Genomic DNA, 17,986 nt, shown 5'->3' on the forward strand with positions numbered 1-17,986 from the left:
CATTAAAACAAATTTTTTAATAAAAATATTTTAGATAGCAGTATTTTTTAATGTTATGAGTATTACAAATATTTTCTCCCAGTTTTTGGCATAACCTTTTACTTTTTTATATTCTCTTTATGGAGTCTCTTATGGACAATTGCCAGGTATGTTTGTATACCATTATTTCATATTTTTTAAATATATATTTATAAAATATTTTAAGTTTTGGGTTTTGTATAAATAGTATCATACTATACAAATCAACATGTAACTTTTTGTTTTAATAACAAGATTTCTTGAGATGTAATTAACCTATCATAACGTTCATGATTTTAGGGTATAGTTGCATAGTTTTTAGTACATTGACAAGTTGGACATCAATCACCACAAACTGTAGAAAATTTTCATTGCCTTAAAAGGAAACTCTATACCCACCAGCAGTCACTTGCTATTTCCCTGTCCCCCTAGCTCCAGGCAACCACTAATTTATATTCTGTCTCTATGGATTTGCCAATTCTGAGCATTTCATATTAATAGAATCATATCATTGTGGCTTTTTGTCTGCTTCTTTCATTAGCTTAATGTTTCAAGGTCTATCTATGTTGGAGCATGCATTAGAACTTCATTCCTTGGGGCACCTGAGTGGCTCAGTCAGTTAAGCGTCCAACTTCGCTTCAGGCCAGTGATCTCGCAGTTTGTGAGTTCGAGCCCCACGTCAGGCTCTGTGCTGACAGCTCGCAGCCTGGAGCCTGCTTCGGATTCTGTGTCTCCCTCTCTCTCTCAGCCCCTCCCATGCTCATGCTCTGTCTCTCTCTGTCTCTTGATAATAGATAAATGTTAAAAAAAAAAATTAAGAACTTTATTCCTTTTTAGCTCAATAACTGTCCATTATATGTATGTACTATATTTTATCTTTTTTAAGTTAAAAAAAGGTAAATCAAGATATTAGTATAAAAATAGCAGGTAGATAATAACAAATTAGAAACTCAACAGGAAATATAAGATGGCTGCAAAGATACAGTGAACTAAAGAAACAATGTCGGGGTGCCTGGGTGGCTCAGTCGGTTTAATGTCCGACTTCAGCTCAGGTCATGATCTTGTGGTTCATGGGTTTGAGCCCCACATGGGGCTCTGTGCTGACAGCTCAGAGCCTGGAGCCTGCTTCAGATTCTGCGACTCCCTCTATCTCTGCTCCTCTCCCGCTTGTGCTCTGTCTCTGTCTCTCGAAAATGAATAAACGTTAAAAAATTTTTAAAAAGAAAGAAACAATGTCTCACTAAAGCTAAAACACTAAGCAATAATAAGCATATAAGTTTGGAAGAGACTTATCAGAGTTAAAGTATCATACATGCCCTGTATGTTCAAAAGAACGGTGAAGATTTTATTAACTTTAGACTGATTAAGTTCAAGATACATGTTGAACTTTTAAGGTAATCACTAAAAGAATAGCAAAAGAAGGCATAATTTCCTTTTTAAAATTTTTAAATGTTTATTTATTTTAGAAAGAGAGAGAGAGAGAATGAGTGAGAGAGGGGCAAAGAGAGAGGGAGACACAGAAACGGAAGCAGGCTTCAGGCTCTGAGCTGTCAGCACAGAGCCCAACACGGGGCTCAAACCCACAAACCATGAGATCATGACCTGAAGTCAGATGCTTAACCAACTGAGCTACCCAGGTGCCTCATAATTTCTAAATAAGTTAGGGGAGAAAAAATAAAATGCAAAAACAACCAACCAAATATTCAAACATAACCAAACCAAAGAATACAATAAAGGGGGAAGGGGAAGAAGTAATAGAACAAAAGTATTATTTTAATAAAATGGTAGAAATAAATAAAAATGTATTATAATTACACAAACTATTAAGTATGTGGAGCTATGGGAACGTCTGCATAAGACTAGCGGGAATGCTACTTTACAAATCAATGCACCAATCCAACAATTACTTTCTGAGCAGTTACTATGAGTCACGCATTTTTTTAGGAACCAGAGAAAAGGAAGTGAAAATTTTGGCAACACCTCAAGTACAGATGAAGGTAAATAAACACTTTGACCTCATCATGTTTTAGTAAATCAACTTTTAAAAAGCATATGAATGATAAGCTTGAAATTTAGAACAGAGTTATCTCTTGGGGAGAGAGAGAGAGGTGTATATGATCAAGAAGAAACACACAGGCAATGTCAAAAATTCTCATTCTTAGCTATGTGGTGGGTACAGGTGTGTTTGTTTTAGTATTCTTTAAGCTGTACATGCACAATATAATCATTCTGTGTATGACTGATATTTTCATGTAAAGAAATAAAAACAACTTTACAGAAGTAAAGCAAACAAAACACCTATCACAGAAGGTAAGCAATATATGATTATTATTGGGGCGCCTGGTGGCTCAGTTGGTTGAGCATGCAACTCTTGATTTCAGCTCAGGTCATGATCCCAGGGTCATGGGATTGAGCCCTGTGGGGCTCTGCACTGAGTATGGAGCCTGCTTAAGATTCTCTCTCCCTCCCTCTGCCTCTCTGTCACTCTCCCCTACTTGTGCTCTTTCTCTAAAAATAGATAAATAAATAAAAGTATATGATTATTTTTATACTAATAATAATTACAAAATAAAATCAGCTACAATGGAAACTGACCTAGAGCTAAACTTTAGAAATTTATTCTAGATGAATATAGCATGTCAGTGAGGTAAGCTCATAAATATAAGCAGGAAATAATCTATTTCTGGTCAAAAAATAGGTTCCAAAAATTTCTTGAATAATAATGAATGTCATCTTTTAACCTTTGGCAAAAATGCAAATTTGTTAATTGGACAAATAAATGCCCTTAACTCTAATGTCTGAATGATGAATTTAAAAAAAAAAATAACTTCTTTACAATATTCATCACATACTTCCCAACCTAATACAAAGAACATCTCATTAACTGTAATCAGACACTGGGTATGCCGTTGCTCACTACAGCTTTCTTCAAATGTTACAGAAATGGCAAGAGGTAATGTAAATATCAGCGAAATGGCATCTGTATCCCAAAGCATCTTTCTTAGGTACAAAAATACAGATAGCATACAAGTACAGTAATTCTTTGTCTTCAAGCCAACTAATAAATTGTATACCTATTTGCTGTGTTTACCATGTCTACTTACAGGTTTAACATTAGGATTAAATGAGACCCACAGTACTCATAAAAATACTTAAAAAAATATGGCACTGCAAATAACTATGGTGAACTCATTTTAAAAATCTGTAAAATTACATCATCCTCAGGCAAAAAGGCAATCCATTTTTCAGGCAAGGAATTAAGAGATAAGTAGTTCTGTATTAGAAATCACTTTCCAGTATATCCTGATACAAAATCGTCTAAGTAGACTACTAAAACATAGAGGATTTCATGAAGACAATGCCATATATGTATATGTCTTGACAGGTAATTTGCTTCAGCAAATTCTAACCTCTCGTCTTTCATAATAATTGTACTGAGTAGGCTAATTACTTAATAATCACATGGTCAGTCAATACCTTTTCCTTGTGAAATTTTATTATAATAATTTCCTAGATGCTATATGTAATATATTTAAAGAAGATAAAGGAAAAAGATAATTTTATTTCATTTTAAATATTTGATCACATTGGCCTTATCTGTTACTCAATCTGTCTGCAAAGTAGCAACTGAAATAGAAGGACCTATTTCAAATGGAATGATACAGATATTATTATATTATTATGCAACTAAACGAAAAAGGAAAGGTAGCTCAGCAAATATTTGGGTAGATAGGAGCTAATTTGGATTTTGGGGGAAAAAATTCGTATTAAGTAAGATACAGTTTCAAACTCTGAAAACAAAGAATGCTCTACTAAATAAAGTCACTAATATATTTTGAATAAAAACGCTGAATTTACACAGAACATGGGTTGCCATTACTGTAAAACTGCCATTTTATTTTTCCAGAAAAACAATTTGTTTAGGCTAAAAGGAGGACCAAAACCTAAAAATTCTGATTCAACAGTAAAACAACTCAAATTTCTCAGAGTCTGTATAAATTTAAATGATTTTCTTATCTCTAAGATAATTAGATTAAAAAACAGCATGTGCTAGTCATGTGGTTATGGGGTGATGATGGGAGTTTGGAGCTGATGGCCAAGCAAGAATTCTTGAAGATGTCTTTGGTGCAAAAAGGTGATTTTATTAAAGTACGGGGACAGGACCCATGGGCAGAAAGAGCTGCACTGGGGTTGTGACGGGTAACTGTCTACCCTCAGGTTGGGAGGGTGTTAGGGACAGTATAAGTCTCTAAGGAATTTTGGAAGCAAGGTTTCCAGGACCTTGAGGGGCTAGCTGTTGTTAGGAAAATGCTATTTATTACTGTTTAGTAAAATCTAGTCATGAGACCCTTCAGATGTACATCAGGGAGTCATATGCTTGGAGTATGATTGCCAGCATATATCTTGAGGGAGTTGAGATAAAGGAAGGTTACCAAAGGAATTTTTATATGTTAAAGTAGACTTACAGGATGGGGTGTCAGGACTAATGTTAAGCCAAGATTCCCTTTTGTCCCTAGCAAAGTGTCATCACTGAGGCAGCTGAGCTCCTAGAGGGAGGTCACTCAGCCTGGTTCAAGGACTTGTCAATGGACTGTAGGCAGTAAGGGAATTTAATTTTTCATTTGCCTTTGTTTCCCACATCACCATGGCCGTCACTTAAACCCCCTTACATCTTGATGAGGGTGATATTAGGGCTCCAGGAAACAGAGTCTCTAGGTTTCTGGAGATTAGGTATGGATAAGATTGCCTTTTACTTGCAGTTTACTAATTTACCCGTAAAACTGAAGCAGACACCTATCCTGCATGACTGTGATCTCTATCAGTCAACAACTTGCTTTCTTTCCTTTCCCCAGTTCTTGGGCAGCCAGGAGTGTCTGAGGAATATCACACACATCCCACCTAGAGGGGGGGATGCTGTTAGCCTGTACTTTGCCCTCAGCTTGCCCTATGCTCCCTCATCACTAGGAAAGCTTAAATCAAATAAAAGAACAAAGGCTGCCAAGTAGTTATTAGCTGGATAACTTTCTCCTTACCCAGAGAAATGGTTAGTATTAAATACTGGATGTTCAGAAATGCATATTAAAGCAACATCATTAAAAAACAATAACTTTATTTTTTAGTCACTTATAGATTTTTTAAACCTCAAATAATCCAGCCACCAATAAAAAGAGAGTACACGTTAGCAGAAGAGAGCCAGGAGTTTGAAAATCTAAGGGAGATATCTTAAGTACTTAATAATGGGAAAGTTTTAATGAGCACAAACCAAGTGTTTAAACAGTGGTGGGTGTACTAGATACTGCTGTGAAGAAACTTTATCTCACTGTCAAAACAAAATACACATAAGGTTATTCAGCACTACGATGTGATGTTAAGTGATGTAGATGTGCAAAACAAGGGAAACAACTATAATAGACACAGGGACTGGAACTGAGTTACAATTTGAACAATGGTTAAGATTTAAATTGACTACATAAACGGCACTGGTATAGGACCACGCAAAGATGTGAATATGGGAAGAAGTGCAATGTGTATTGATTGTAGCTATGCATTTTCAACTCCTCCTAAAATGTAAAAAATCCTTATCCACAAAAACTGACAGGAAAACAGAGGCTGTGGACCTTCAGCCCTATATCCACTTTTATATTAAAAAACAAACAAAAAACACGGCACATTTTTGCTGTAAGCTCCCTGGTGACCTGACAGGAAAAGCTCTAAAATGCTTTTCTACTTTTAATTCTTCCTTTTTAATCACCTGAGGTTTCTTTTACATACAATACTTTACTCTCCCCAGGACTATTTTTTGCACCTCTAAGTACATTCTACCATCTTCTTTGTATTTAGTGAGCATCTGACTATTTTGTTGTTTAGAATTTAGTTTCCCTTTGCTTTTTAAAAGCTTAAATAATGGAGAGTTGTTTCCTCGCACTTACTGCTTTTACATACACTTTGTCATAATTTATTCCATGTTCCCTTTGATTCTACATTGTAAAACATCACATTTGTCTTACTCCTGCACAGGAGGAAACTGATTAATTTGGTGTCAATTTAGTTACCAAAGGTTTTATTTCTATTTTGTACTCCTGAGTTGGCTGCTCAACTCAAACATAAATAATTAAAACCCAAACTGCCATTCATTTAATTGCAAATAAGTTAACTCTTCAAGAAAGTAATGGCTTTAGTTCTTTATCCTCTCAAAGAATAAGAATACTTTCTCACTGTTGTTTTATGGAAGAAAAAGGGAAATTTAAAGTATTTACCATTTCCAGTTTCTCTGCCTTAAGGCGAACAGAAGGATTTAGGGAAATCTTCTTTCCTTGTAGTCCATAATTATCAGTCCAGGCAGGGGCAATATCTAAGAGACAACAGGGTGCACGTTAATTGGAAATTTAATTGGAATAGAACTTTTCATTTGACAGAATGTGTTCTGGGTTCCTGCTGTTCAAAAATAATTCTGGCTAATCAGTTGGCAGTTTTCACTTTTGTTTTCATGATTTTTTTTTCTTTAAATCTAAAATGTATTATATAAATCAGCTTCACTTAAGCATTAAAAGATATGATATAAAAAGAATGGCCAATTACGCATTAAGTCCCATGGAAATATTAATTTAAAAGACAAACATATATCCTACCACTACCCCATCATCACCATGTCTTACTCGTTGTAAACCGAAGTCTTTTTTCTTCCAAATAAATAAAATCGTATTAGGAATTCAAAGAGATCGTGATACTTCTTTGACAGGCAAATGTGCTTTTGTTAGGGGAGTTCTGAAGGTACTAAGGAAAAACTCATGAATGCAAATTGTTTCAAGTTTGCACCTTAAGTATGATAGACTCAGAACTTCTGGAACCAAAAATCCTATTTCTTATTTTACAGAAGGGTTATATTTCAAGGAGCATAGATGGACTTTCCAGAATTAAATTTCATACACCTCTCACCCATCCTCACAACCTTCTCAAACTCCACTGATAATTTAGATGTGCCTGTGTCCTTGCTGCATGAGTACAAGGCCAGACGCCACAAGGGTCTAGACCTTGAAAAATTATTTGTTGGTTTTTTTTCTTTTTTTTTCAGTTTATTTATGTTGTGAGACAGAGACAGAGAGAGAGAGAGAAAGAGAGAGCACAAGGAGGGGAGGGGCAGAGATAAAGGGAGAGAATCCCAAGCAGGCTTTGCACTGTCAGTACAGAGCCCGATGTGGGGCTAGAACTCACAAACCGTGTGATCATGACCTGAGCCAAAATCAAAGAAGTCGGACACTTAACCGACTGAGGCACCCAGGAGCCCCAAAAAATTATTTGTTTTAATATGCCAAAGTTTGTGAAACAAATTCCTATAATTCATGTCAATCCTTACATCTAAATTGTCACTATTCTAAATACACTTCTAAATGGTATTTTACTAGTTCTACATAGAAACAAGAGGAAGAGAAAAAACTTTTTGAAATGTCACATCTTTATGCAGTGTTTTAATTTTTTTAAATTTCTCAGAGCATCTGTCTCTAAGTACAAAATGATTTGCATTCTCTTTCTTAAGAACATAAGAAGCGCATATGAAAATAAATAGTCTTCCTCTAAACCTTTAACACATCCTTAACATTCTATGTAAAATCTTGAATATAGCTTATAGGTGTCAAGATCATAAAAAAAATGGTTACTGACTTTTAGTTTCAAATGGAATCAAACCTTAAGCAAGCGTGATTTTAGTATAATAGACTTCTATTATACAATTCCGATAAAAGCAGCAGTCTCTTTTGTTAACATGATACCTAATTTTTAGCTATGAGACAAAAAATAGTATATATCTATATATCTGTATCTATATTTTTTTCTCTTAAGTGAAATTCTGTGCCAAACCTATAGTGTGGCACAAAAGATCGGCATGGAGTGGTATGAAAGACCCAACAGCAGATAAGTCAAACTTTTATTTTTCATTTTTAAGGTATGGATTTGTGAGGCTTGACAATGACCTTCAGCTTGGTGCCTGACCTGCAGTTAAGGCACATGAATACTAGGTGGACCCAAGCTAACTTAATTATGATTTCAGACCAATAATCTTAATCCTGGGAGTGAATTACTCAATTCAAGTGTAAATGTGTGGAAGGGATGGGGGATGGGAGGGAGAGAGAGCAGACAGAGAGGGAAGGACAGGGACACACACTGCATCCAACCCACACTAAGACCTTCATTCTCACCTACATTCTCCTAGATCTAAGCATAAAAATTTGCTGTGTGTAACAGTGGAAATTAACAGAAGATCAGCTCTTATTCACGCTTACTTTTAGCTAGGCAGTGCATTAAGTACTTCATATAGATACACTCATTAAGCTTTACTATAACCATATGACATATATGTTGCTATTCCCATTGAAAAGATGAAGAGATCAAGGCCCAAAAACATAAAGAAACTAGCCTATGATCACATAGCTAGTAGGTGACCATGTCAGGTTCCTAAACTCTTGTGACTCCCAGAGCTATTATTCTTTTTCTTTTGTTTGTTTGTTTGTTTGTTTGTTTGTTTAGAGAGTGCGAGTGACAGAGCAAGCAAGAGTCAGGGAGGGACAGAGACAGAGGAAGACAGAATCCCAAGCAGGCTCCATGCTGTCAGCACAGCTCGATCCCAAGAACTATGAGATCATGACCTGAACCCAAATCAAGAGTCAGACACTTAACCGACTGAGCCACCCAGGTGCCCCAAAGCCATTATTCTTAAGTGTTGTCAGTATCTTTTATCAGGTTTTCTCATCTATAAAGTAGAATAAAAGAGTCCACCTTACTGGGATTGTAAAGGTAAAATAAAAAACCATAGAAAACTATTAATGAACACTATCGAATATTGTTAATATTAACAAAGCAAAATATTTTAAAAGATTTAATGTAAAATTACACTAACCCCCCATTGAACAATATGCAATCATGGCTTAACAAAATCTCACTTTCTTTCAGATGACCTTCCCCTAAACCTATACCTTTGAGTCAAAACCTTAGGAGGATTTGTGCATAAATCTGGCATGCTTTGGTAATTCAGAATAGCTTGACCTGAAAAGCCTCCATAGACAGACAGCTTTTCCCATTTGCCAGTGACATCTCTCAATTCTGGCCTCAAGCTCTTGATTTGCTCCTCTCTAGGGGAGTGAGGATTTTCAAAGGATGGCTTATTATTCTCTTGGATCTTCTTTTCTATTCCTCTTTTTAGGAGAAGAAAGAGAATGTTTAAGAGGGCAGGATCAAAACCATTTGGTTTGTACCATGAACCCTCCATGGATATCTTTCCCTATCACTATTTGGTTTCAGTTCTAAAACCTTAGTGTGGGAGGACTGTGGTTTGTGTTATGGCAAAGTTAAAGCAACGATAACATTTCTTCATGCAATAATTCTTTACTAATTTTTTTAGGAATGTCTTTAGTATGTTTTCAGCCCACTTATAAGATCATGTGTTGGTTACCTTATGGCAATAGGTAACCAAATGGCTGTGGGTTCTGAAATAAATTTATATAATAGAAAAGTTGTTAAAAACATATTTGACTAGCGTGTGGATTTTTAAAATTCTAACCAGTTTTACACTTTGCAATAATTTTGAGATGGGAACAGAGGTAGATTTGCCTCAATTAAGTTTAATTTTTGTTGAGGTTAACATTAAAACTTGTTTACATTTTTTAAATAAATACCAGCTGGCCAAAGGAATTTAGATGTGACAGTTAATGGTCTAATTTGGGAACAATCTATAATTAAGTGCTTATAACAGACAAATCACAACATAGATAAGTTACCTAGAGATAATTTAGAGTTGATTTTGGTTTTTTTCCCCCCCCACAGAAACATTTGGCCTACGACATTTATGTGAAAGTAAAAATCTAGGACTAACTCAATGATAATTCTACCCTAGGAAACTGTTCTGTTTTAATTGCATTTTAGTATTTACTTTTCATACAGCTTACTCACTCAAATGTATTTTTCATTAAATCATTTTTCTATTACAAAATATGGTATTGTCTATTTTAGTCACTGATGCAAATTTACTTCATTTTATTCATCGCTCTGGGATCCCTTTGCTCTAATCAGATCTGCCTCCTAGGATCATCTGACACCCAGCTGGTCCTTAGTTCTTTACTATTGCTCATGGTACCTCTTCACTTGGGATGATCTCCTTCATCCATCAAATGATGTTTACCACTTCTTTCAAGATCTGGATGATGTCTGATTTTTGCTAAGAAATTTCTGCATGTTGTGACAAATCCTTTACTATGTACTAGTTTTGGGGGGGGGGGGTGGGAGGATGCAGAATTGAATTAAAGGATGGGAGCTTTTGCTTCTGCTCTAAAAACATGCCCTGGAATATTATCTGAGCTACACCTTAGTCTGTGGGTTCTGTAATATTAGTAACAGCAAACTCTACTGAGCATATGCTATGTACCAATTACAGTGCTAAATGCCTGACGTGCATGATTTCACACAGGAGTATTAACTCATAAAGACCCACTAGGCGACTATTTCAAAGTCACACAGCTGATAATTTAGGAGCAAAGACATGAACGTCTGGGTTTGACATTTGCATTCAGAGCCTGTGCCTTCCCTACACCACGCTCAGGCCATTTCTCTCCTCAATCCACTTCCTTCATGTCTTTGCACTGTTTGTGACAAAACAGTATGTTCCTCTGAGCATGAAGACCACTCACATCCTGCTCCAGTTAACAAAGAACACTGCAAACAGCAGTTATTCAATAAAATAGACACATACGTATATATGTTCTAATCTGAATAATGAAAGTTTTTTTTTTTAACTCCATGTTTTATTTCACCATAGACTATTAAATAGTTCATGGAAAATATCCTAATTCCTTCATAATTCCTACTGAACTATGTTTTCTACATACAGGACATACTCAGTAAATGCTTCTTGAATTAATAAAAGACTGAAAGGCATTGAGTAGTTCAATTACTTTCTTTTTTTGTTTGTTTGTTTTAATGTTTATTTTATTTTAGAGAGAGAGACAGAGTGTGAGCAGGGGAGGGTAAGAGAGAGAGACACACACAGAATCCCAAGCAGTTTCCAGGCTCTGAGCTGTCAGCACAGAGATAGACGTGGGGCTCGAACTCATAAGCCGTGAGATCATGACCTGAGCTGAAGTCAGATGCTTAACCGACTGAGCCACCCAGGTGCCCCTCAATTACTTTCAAAATTAAAAACATGTTATATAAATGTATCCTCACCATCATTTGTTTTTTTCATTTATCTTTTTTTTTCTCACATGAGAAAAAACAATACATCCAGAGAATAGGAATTAATTACATTAAGGGGATAATACTAATAAAGTTTCTAAGAGTCAACAGACTCCACCCAGTAAAAAGGCATATAATTTATGGCTAAAGACTGCTGCCGACCCACTGGTAAATACTGCTCCAAATCAGAGGAAACCACTATGGAATCCGCTTTAAGTTCCTGTTAAGTGTGGTGCCTGTGTGCTGTGGTCTGAATGTTTGTGTCCTCCCCACATTCACATGTTGAAACCCTAACCCTCAAAGATGATGGCATTAGGAGATGGGGCCTTAGGTCATAAGGGAGGCACTCATGGATGGGATTAATGTTCTTATAAAAGAGATCCCACAGGCTTTCCTACTCCCTCCCCACATGAGGACATGAAGGTAAGCCTGCAACCTGAAGAAGGCTCTCACCGGGACCCTGCCAACACCATAATCCTGGACTTCAAGCCCCCAGAACTGTTAGAAATAAATGTCTGTTGTTGATAAGCCGCCCAGTCTGTGGTATTTTGTTACAGTAGCCCAAGTGGACTATCATACTACATAATTTATACTAACTTGTCCTTATTTTACAATTTTGATCTAGATTAATGCCATTAAATATTAAAATATACAGGTAACAGTTTGCATTATAATTTAAACATATGTAATTAAAATTTCCTTTCTATAAGCATGGCTTTTTGATTGCTGTTGTAGTACTTAATTTTTGGAGATAATTTAAAAGGAAGGCTTTTTTTTCTTGATATCTCAGCCACTAACAGATACTTTACAGTTTGATAAAAATTCTTTTCTTATGTAGGTTACACAGTTAATACTTTATTGTTTTAAAAAGTCAGTAAATCATTTTATGGTAATCATAAGCAATAATATTCAATTCATAACATTGATGTTCTTTCTAACTTACATCTATAATAATCTCTTCTTAAAAAAACATATTTCTTAAGCTATGCTCCTATCTATAATATCTTTTAAAGGTGGGTTTAATAAACCTCATCAGTATTTCACTAAAAGGACAAGGCAGCCTAATCTTGATTTAAAGGCGAGTTTACATTATTTGGTTTCAACAGTCCATTGGTTATTACAGCTTCACAGACACCGTTATGATAATGCATCTTAAAATTTCAACTCTTTGTTAAGGAAAATTTCTAATAAAAATCATAATCTAACAAGGACCACTGCACAATACATTCATTTTACTCTTTTATTCATTGAAGGAAAAAAGGCATAATGCACCCTTCTTTAAAGTCTATTAAGTCACATTATGTACTCCTCGTTGAGAAAGAGTAATTGAAAGAAATAACAGTAAAGAGGAATTAAATGTGCATTTACCTGTATTAGACATATCCGTAGCGCTGTTTTCTGAAGAAGTAATTGGAGTCTGTTGTGTTTTCTTGTATCCAGTTTTTATCTATGAAAGAAAAGGAAGAATATAAAATGTCATTTTCTAAAGTAGGTCAAAGACCAGACTAGAAGCTCACGTTAACATAAAAAGAATGGTTTATAAGATTAAAGCTGTGGTCCAAAAAATATGAAATCTCTAAAATTTTGGTATATTTATCTTCAAGCAAAGCATTTCAGAATTAAAGGTAACAACTGCTTTCAGCTCTATGCTGTCCAAGGACAACAAAACATAAGGCCATGTACCTTATCTTTGGAAAGGTATTATAACCCCAAATAAAAAAAAGTAGAAGTGGCTGACAGATAATCTTACACTGTGCATCTTATTAGCAGGCACTTGAAACTGAAATTACCTTTGATGAATTTTATTCCATTGATTGAAAGCCTACCTGAGTTTCCTATTTTGTTCTATAGCTAACATGGAATTTAAGAGTATATGCTCTATTTGTTTTAACTTTGATTTGTTAGGGCACTGCAGCAATTAGTAATTAACTGCTGATTTTGATGTAGAAACTCCTCCCTCTGTGTGATTCTACTGGGGTGAACTAGGTATTAGCATACACACGTGAGGGAACCATATCCACCTACACTGGGTAATCAGGATTACTGTCTCACTGTGCAGGAGAATAAGCTAAGAACAAAAAGGTAGACTGCCTGTCTTCAGTCAAGCAGAAAATAGGAATAACAAGAAACCATTAGACACTTTCTGAAAATAAATATGACATGCCTAACACAGTTTTGAGTGCTATCTAGGCATATCTTTGCAAGGCCCTCCCTGATCTTGACTTTCTGAACCAAAGACACACTGACTTGAAAAACTGTATTATTGACACGGCACAGCATAAAATTCTTAAGCAGGAAAAAAAGAAAAGATCTTTCAAGTAAATACCAAAATGTTAACAAACTGCATTGCCGAAATTATAATTCTATGTGTATGTAACAAACGTAAAAATATACAGACCGGATAAATATACAGAGAAATGTAAGATTACCTGATTTCTCCTAAAAGAAGATAAAATGGTATCTGTAGTTTGGGGAGTAGATGAGGTCTTTGGAATTAGTATTTCAGGGGGAGAAGGAAGAAGGCTAAATGTTGAGGCTTGTGGTCCATATTCTCCTGAAGCTTGTAAAAGGGATGTACAAGATGGATTTTCTAGATGACTGCCATCCGATTTTTGTCTTATGAAGGCTATCTCCCAAGCAGATTCTGACCTAGCATTAAAAAGCAATAACTTTATGGATAGGTTATGGATATGGTACAACTGAATTTTAAGATAATGTTTCAAATATTATGAAAATATACTTCTTTTAGGGTCTAAAGTATTTAAGTCTCTTAAATTACTATTTTTGAGAAGACATGTTAAAAAACTCATTCTACTTTATGGATAGGAGAGTTACCTTAACTTGGCTCTAGTAATTATGCTTTTTGCTTCTTCAAAGGATACACCAATCATAGATTCCCTGTTTATTGAGACAAGTTGATCTCCTGGCTTCAAACGTCCATCCTAACGAAAAAAGTAATATATATAAAGAAACTAATAATGATGGTTTAAAAAAAAAAAACTGATGTAACCAAACCAAAGAAAAATTTTAGTCAACAGTCTCAAAAAAAGAGTGAAAAGAAAATACTGGACAAAGAACCTCAATAGCAAAAAGTTTTTAGCTAGTTTGCCTACATGTGGATGAAATGGAATGGTTCGTGCATACACAGGCTAAATTTGCACACTAAAGAATCCTGAAGACATACATGAATACATATATGCCTAGATTAAGACACAGCCTGCCTGGCACACCAGGAAAAGACCTGTTTTAAAAGCTTGGTACTACGTATGAGACAGATACAGCTCTGACTCTGTGATACAGTGAAATAATTCTAGAATATTTCAGAGTGCAAGACTCATTCACTTTAGTTTCTGAGCATTCCTGCATCTCTCATCCCACCAAATTGGTAAGATTCATTCCATAGTAAGATTAAAATTTTTTTTTTTTAATGTTTCTTTATTTTTGAGAGTGACAGACAGAGCATGGGTGGGGGAAGGGCAGAGAGAGAGAGAGGGAGACACGGAATCTCAAACAGGCTCCAGGCTGTGAGCTGTCAGCACAGAGCCTGATGCAGGGCTCGAACCCATGGACTGGGAGATAATGACCTGAGCCCAAGTCAGACGTTTAGCCAACTGAGCCATCCAGGCGCCCCTCCGCAGTAAGAATTCTAAAAATTCAGTCAAGGATCTTAGTTAGATTGATCCTACCCATATTTCAGCTCTTTACTAGATCCGTCATAACTCCTGTGATGCAGGTCTAGCTGGTTGTATATCCAGCTTTACTCATGTCCTACTAAGGATGACCACTTCTAACCGGCTGCCTTGCATTGTCTGCTAAGACCCAGCTCTGGCTATAACTAGCCTAACTGGATAAGAACAGAGCCTCCTGATGACAAGATTTCATTTAATTTAATTTAAGTTTCTCAGTCTTTACCTGTCCTTTTCCTTAATCCAAACTGGAAAAGAAGAATGAGCTCTTTTCATTTTCAGCTCCTAAGACATGTCTCAATTATTCTCAAAGATAGAAGGCAATATTTCTGTAATGAGGGAAGAAGCTTATATGGTTAAAAGAGCTAGATTTTCACCCTAATGGCATTTAATTAAGTTCTACAAATTCAAGGAAATATCTCCCTTCAAAGTCTTATCTACGATATATTCTAAGATATATTCCTTGGAAAACTAACTGATCTTCAATCTGAACTTCATTATATATAATAATGGTAATCTATAGTTACTTCACTACTAAATAACAATAGCTATTTTTTTTGTTTTGTTTTTTAAAAAGATATTTAGTGAGGCACCTGGGTGGCTCAGTCAGTTGAGCGTCTGACTTCAGATCAGGTCATGATCTTGCGATCTGTGAGTTCGAGCCCCTCATCGGGCTCTGTGCCAATAGCTTGGAGCCTGGAGCCTGCTTTGGATTCTGTGTCTCCCTCTCTCTCTGCCCTTCCCCTGTTTGCGCTTGCTCTCCCTCTCTCTCTCTCTCTCTCTCAGAAATAAACATTAAACAAAATTAAAAAAAAAAAGATACCAAGTGCTACCTCTTACACTGAATACTAAGTACATAGGAAAATAAATAAATATAAAATATTTATCAAAAAATTTTATGGAAATGTCATTTCAAATACTATGTAAAAGACACTATAACCTAAATGCATGACTCTACAACTCTTCTAAATTCTGAACATTACTCAAAAAATTAAACTAAAAAAAATTTGATTTTAAAATACATAAAATTTGAAAATTTCAATTTTATAAATATAACTAGCAAAGTCAGAGAACACAACACAAGTGCTATATTGACAAGTGATTTTTCCCCCCTTCTATTGACAAATGTATGAGGAGTAAAACACAATAGTAATGCTGGAAAAGACAAAGCAAAGTACCTACCAGAAGGATACTACATATTCAGTAAAACAAAAGAGCTTGTTTTATGAGATTTTATAAACACAGTTCTGTAGTTGCCTGGGCCCAAACCTTATTACAGAGTTTGGTTACATATGCATGTAAATCAACTCTATCCAGACATACTTAGACATTTATGTACATTAGCTTATAATTTAATATGCTAAATTTTTGTTTTAGAACAGCTATCTAGGGGCGCCTGGGTGGCACAGTCGGTTAAGCGTCCGACTTCAGCCAGGTCACGATCTCGCGGTCCGTGAGTTCGAGCCCCGCGTCGGGCTCTGGGCTGATGGCTCGGAGCCTGGAGCCGGTTTCTGATTCTGTGTCTCCCTCTCTCTCTGCCCCTCGCCCGTTCATGCTCTGTCTCTCTCTGTCCCAAAAATAAATAAATGTTGAAAAAAAAAAATATTTAAAAAAAAAGAACAGCTATCTACCCAGGGTTAAGATGAAACAATAACAAACAAGAAAAACAACCTTTCTGCCACAGGCAAAAAGATAAGGCTAATAATGGGGGAGAATAAACAAAATTCTAGAGTGCTTATTTCCGGGAGGAAGGGTGGGGAATGTGATCAGGGAACGGACACAGGAAGCCTGAGTGGTACCTAAAATTTTCTACTTCTTAAGTCTAAGTAACTCTAAGTGAACTCTAAGCAGATTCATAGGTGTTCATTCTATTTTTATGCTCCATTTATGTGTCAAATGTCACATCATCAAAAAGAAAAGAAATTCTCCATCCCCCCCAAATAAAAAGGAGCTCATAATATCTGCCCCAACAATGTGTTTAGCTAGCTGAATTATGTTTTGGTTTTATATTCCAGTTCTATATTGGAAGTAAGGGTCAAATAGAGAAATTTTTAATCTAGTTTCAAAGTAAATTAATAAGTAAGTGAAATTAAATAAATGTCATTATTAAATCCAGCCCTAGGCCATTTGGAATCTACAAAACAGCTCTTTATTGGAATCAGTTCAGTAAGGTAGATTACAACTAAAATTTAATGGCTATACTACTATTGACTTGTATCACAAAGCCTGGCAACAATTTAGGGAGAGAAAAGGGGAAAAGGAAGACAGAAGAAAGCTCTGTTTCACTGGAGCAAAGCTTTCAAGGAAACCAACAAGGAGGGGTATCTGGGTGGCTCAGTCGGTTAAGCGTCTGACTTCGGCTCAGGTCACGATCTCACGGTTTGTGAGTTCGAGCCCCACGTCGGGCTCTGCACTGACAGCTCGGAGCCTGGAGTCTGCTTCGGATTCTATGTCTCCCTCTCTCTCTCTCTCTGTCCCTCCCCTGCTCATGCTCTGTCTGTCTCTCTCTCTCTCAAAAATAAAAAAAACATTAAAAAAAAATTAAAGGACACTGACAAGGAAAAAAAAAAAGGATTTTTTAGAATCAGGGTGGCAGACAGTACATACTGTCAGATGGCAGTTCTTCCATTTGGGCAGGGGCCTTCAGACACAGTGGACAGAAGAGGAAAGAGCAGGAGGTATGGCAGCCGGATAGACCCGAATGCTAATTTGAGCTCTACAACTTGCTAGCTAGATGTTCATAAACAAATAGAGAGAGAGAGAGTGAAAGAGGGGAAGGGGGCTGGGAGAGGCACAAGAGCTAATCCACAAAAAACATAGATCTGAATTAAAAATTGTTGGAGGGAGCTCCCGTATCCACGTATCTTATATAGACCACAGCTGGCTGTCAGGGTTACAGAGGAAAAGGCTACTGAAAACACATAGGTGGGGGCACCTGGGTGGCTCAGTTGGTTAAGTGTCTGCTCAGGTCATGATCTCATGGTTCGTGAGTTTGAGCCCTGCATTGGGCTCTCTGCTGTCAGCACAGGGCCTGCTTCAGATCCTCTGGCCCCCACCCCTGCCCC

General features: G+C 36.3%; 1 protein-coding gene across 1 annotated transcript in view; it reads right to left on the bottom strand.

Moving 5' to 3' along the window:
* STXBP4 (syntaxin binding protein 4) overlaps positions 1-17,986 on the bottom strand; it is a 166,211-nt gene that overhangs the window by 123,584 nt on the left and 24,641 nt on the right. The window contains exons 5-8 of the mRNA XM_043584020.1: positions 14,071-14,177; positions 13,665-13,884; positions 12,604-12,682; positions 6,276-6,370 (exon numbers count right to left, since the gene is read on the bottom strand). Of these exons, the coding sequence (XP_043439955.1) occupies positions 6,276-6,370; positions 12,604-12,682; positions 13,665-13,884; positions 14,071-14,177 (501 nt within the window). The remainder of the gene's footprint in view (positions 1-6,275; positions 6,371-12,603; positions 12,683-13,664; positions 13,885-14,070; positions 14,178-17,986) is intronic.

Source organism: Prionailurus bengalensis, chromosome E1 (genome assembly GCF_016509475.1).
Source record: "Prionailurus bengalensis isolate Pbe53 chromosome E1, Fcat_Pben_1.1_paternal_pri, whole genome shotgun sequence".
Taxonomy (NCBI): Eukaryota; Metazoa; Chordata; class Mammalia; order Carnivora; family Felidae; genus Prionailurus; species Prionailurus bengalensis.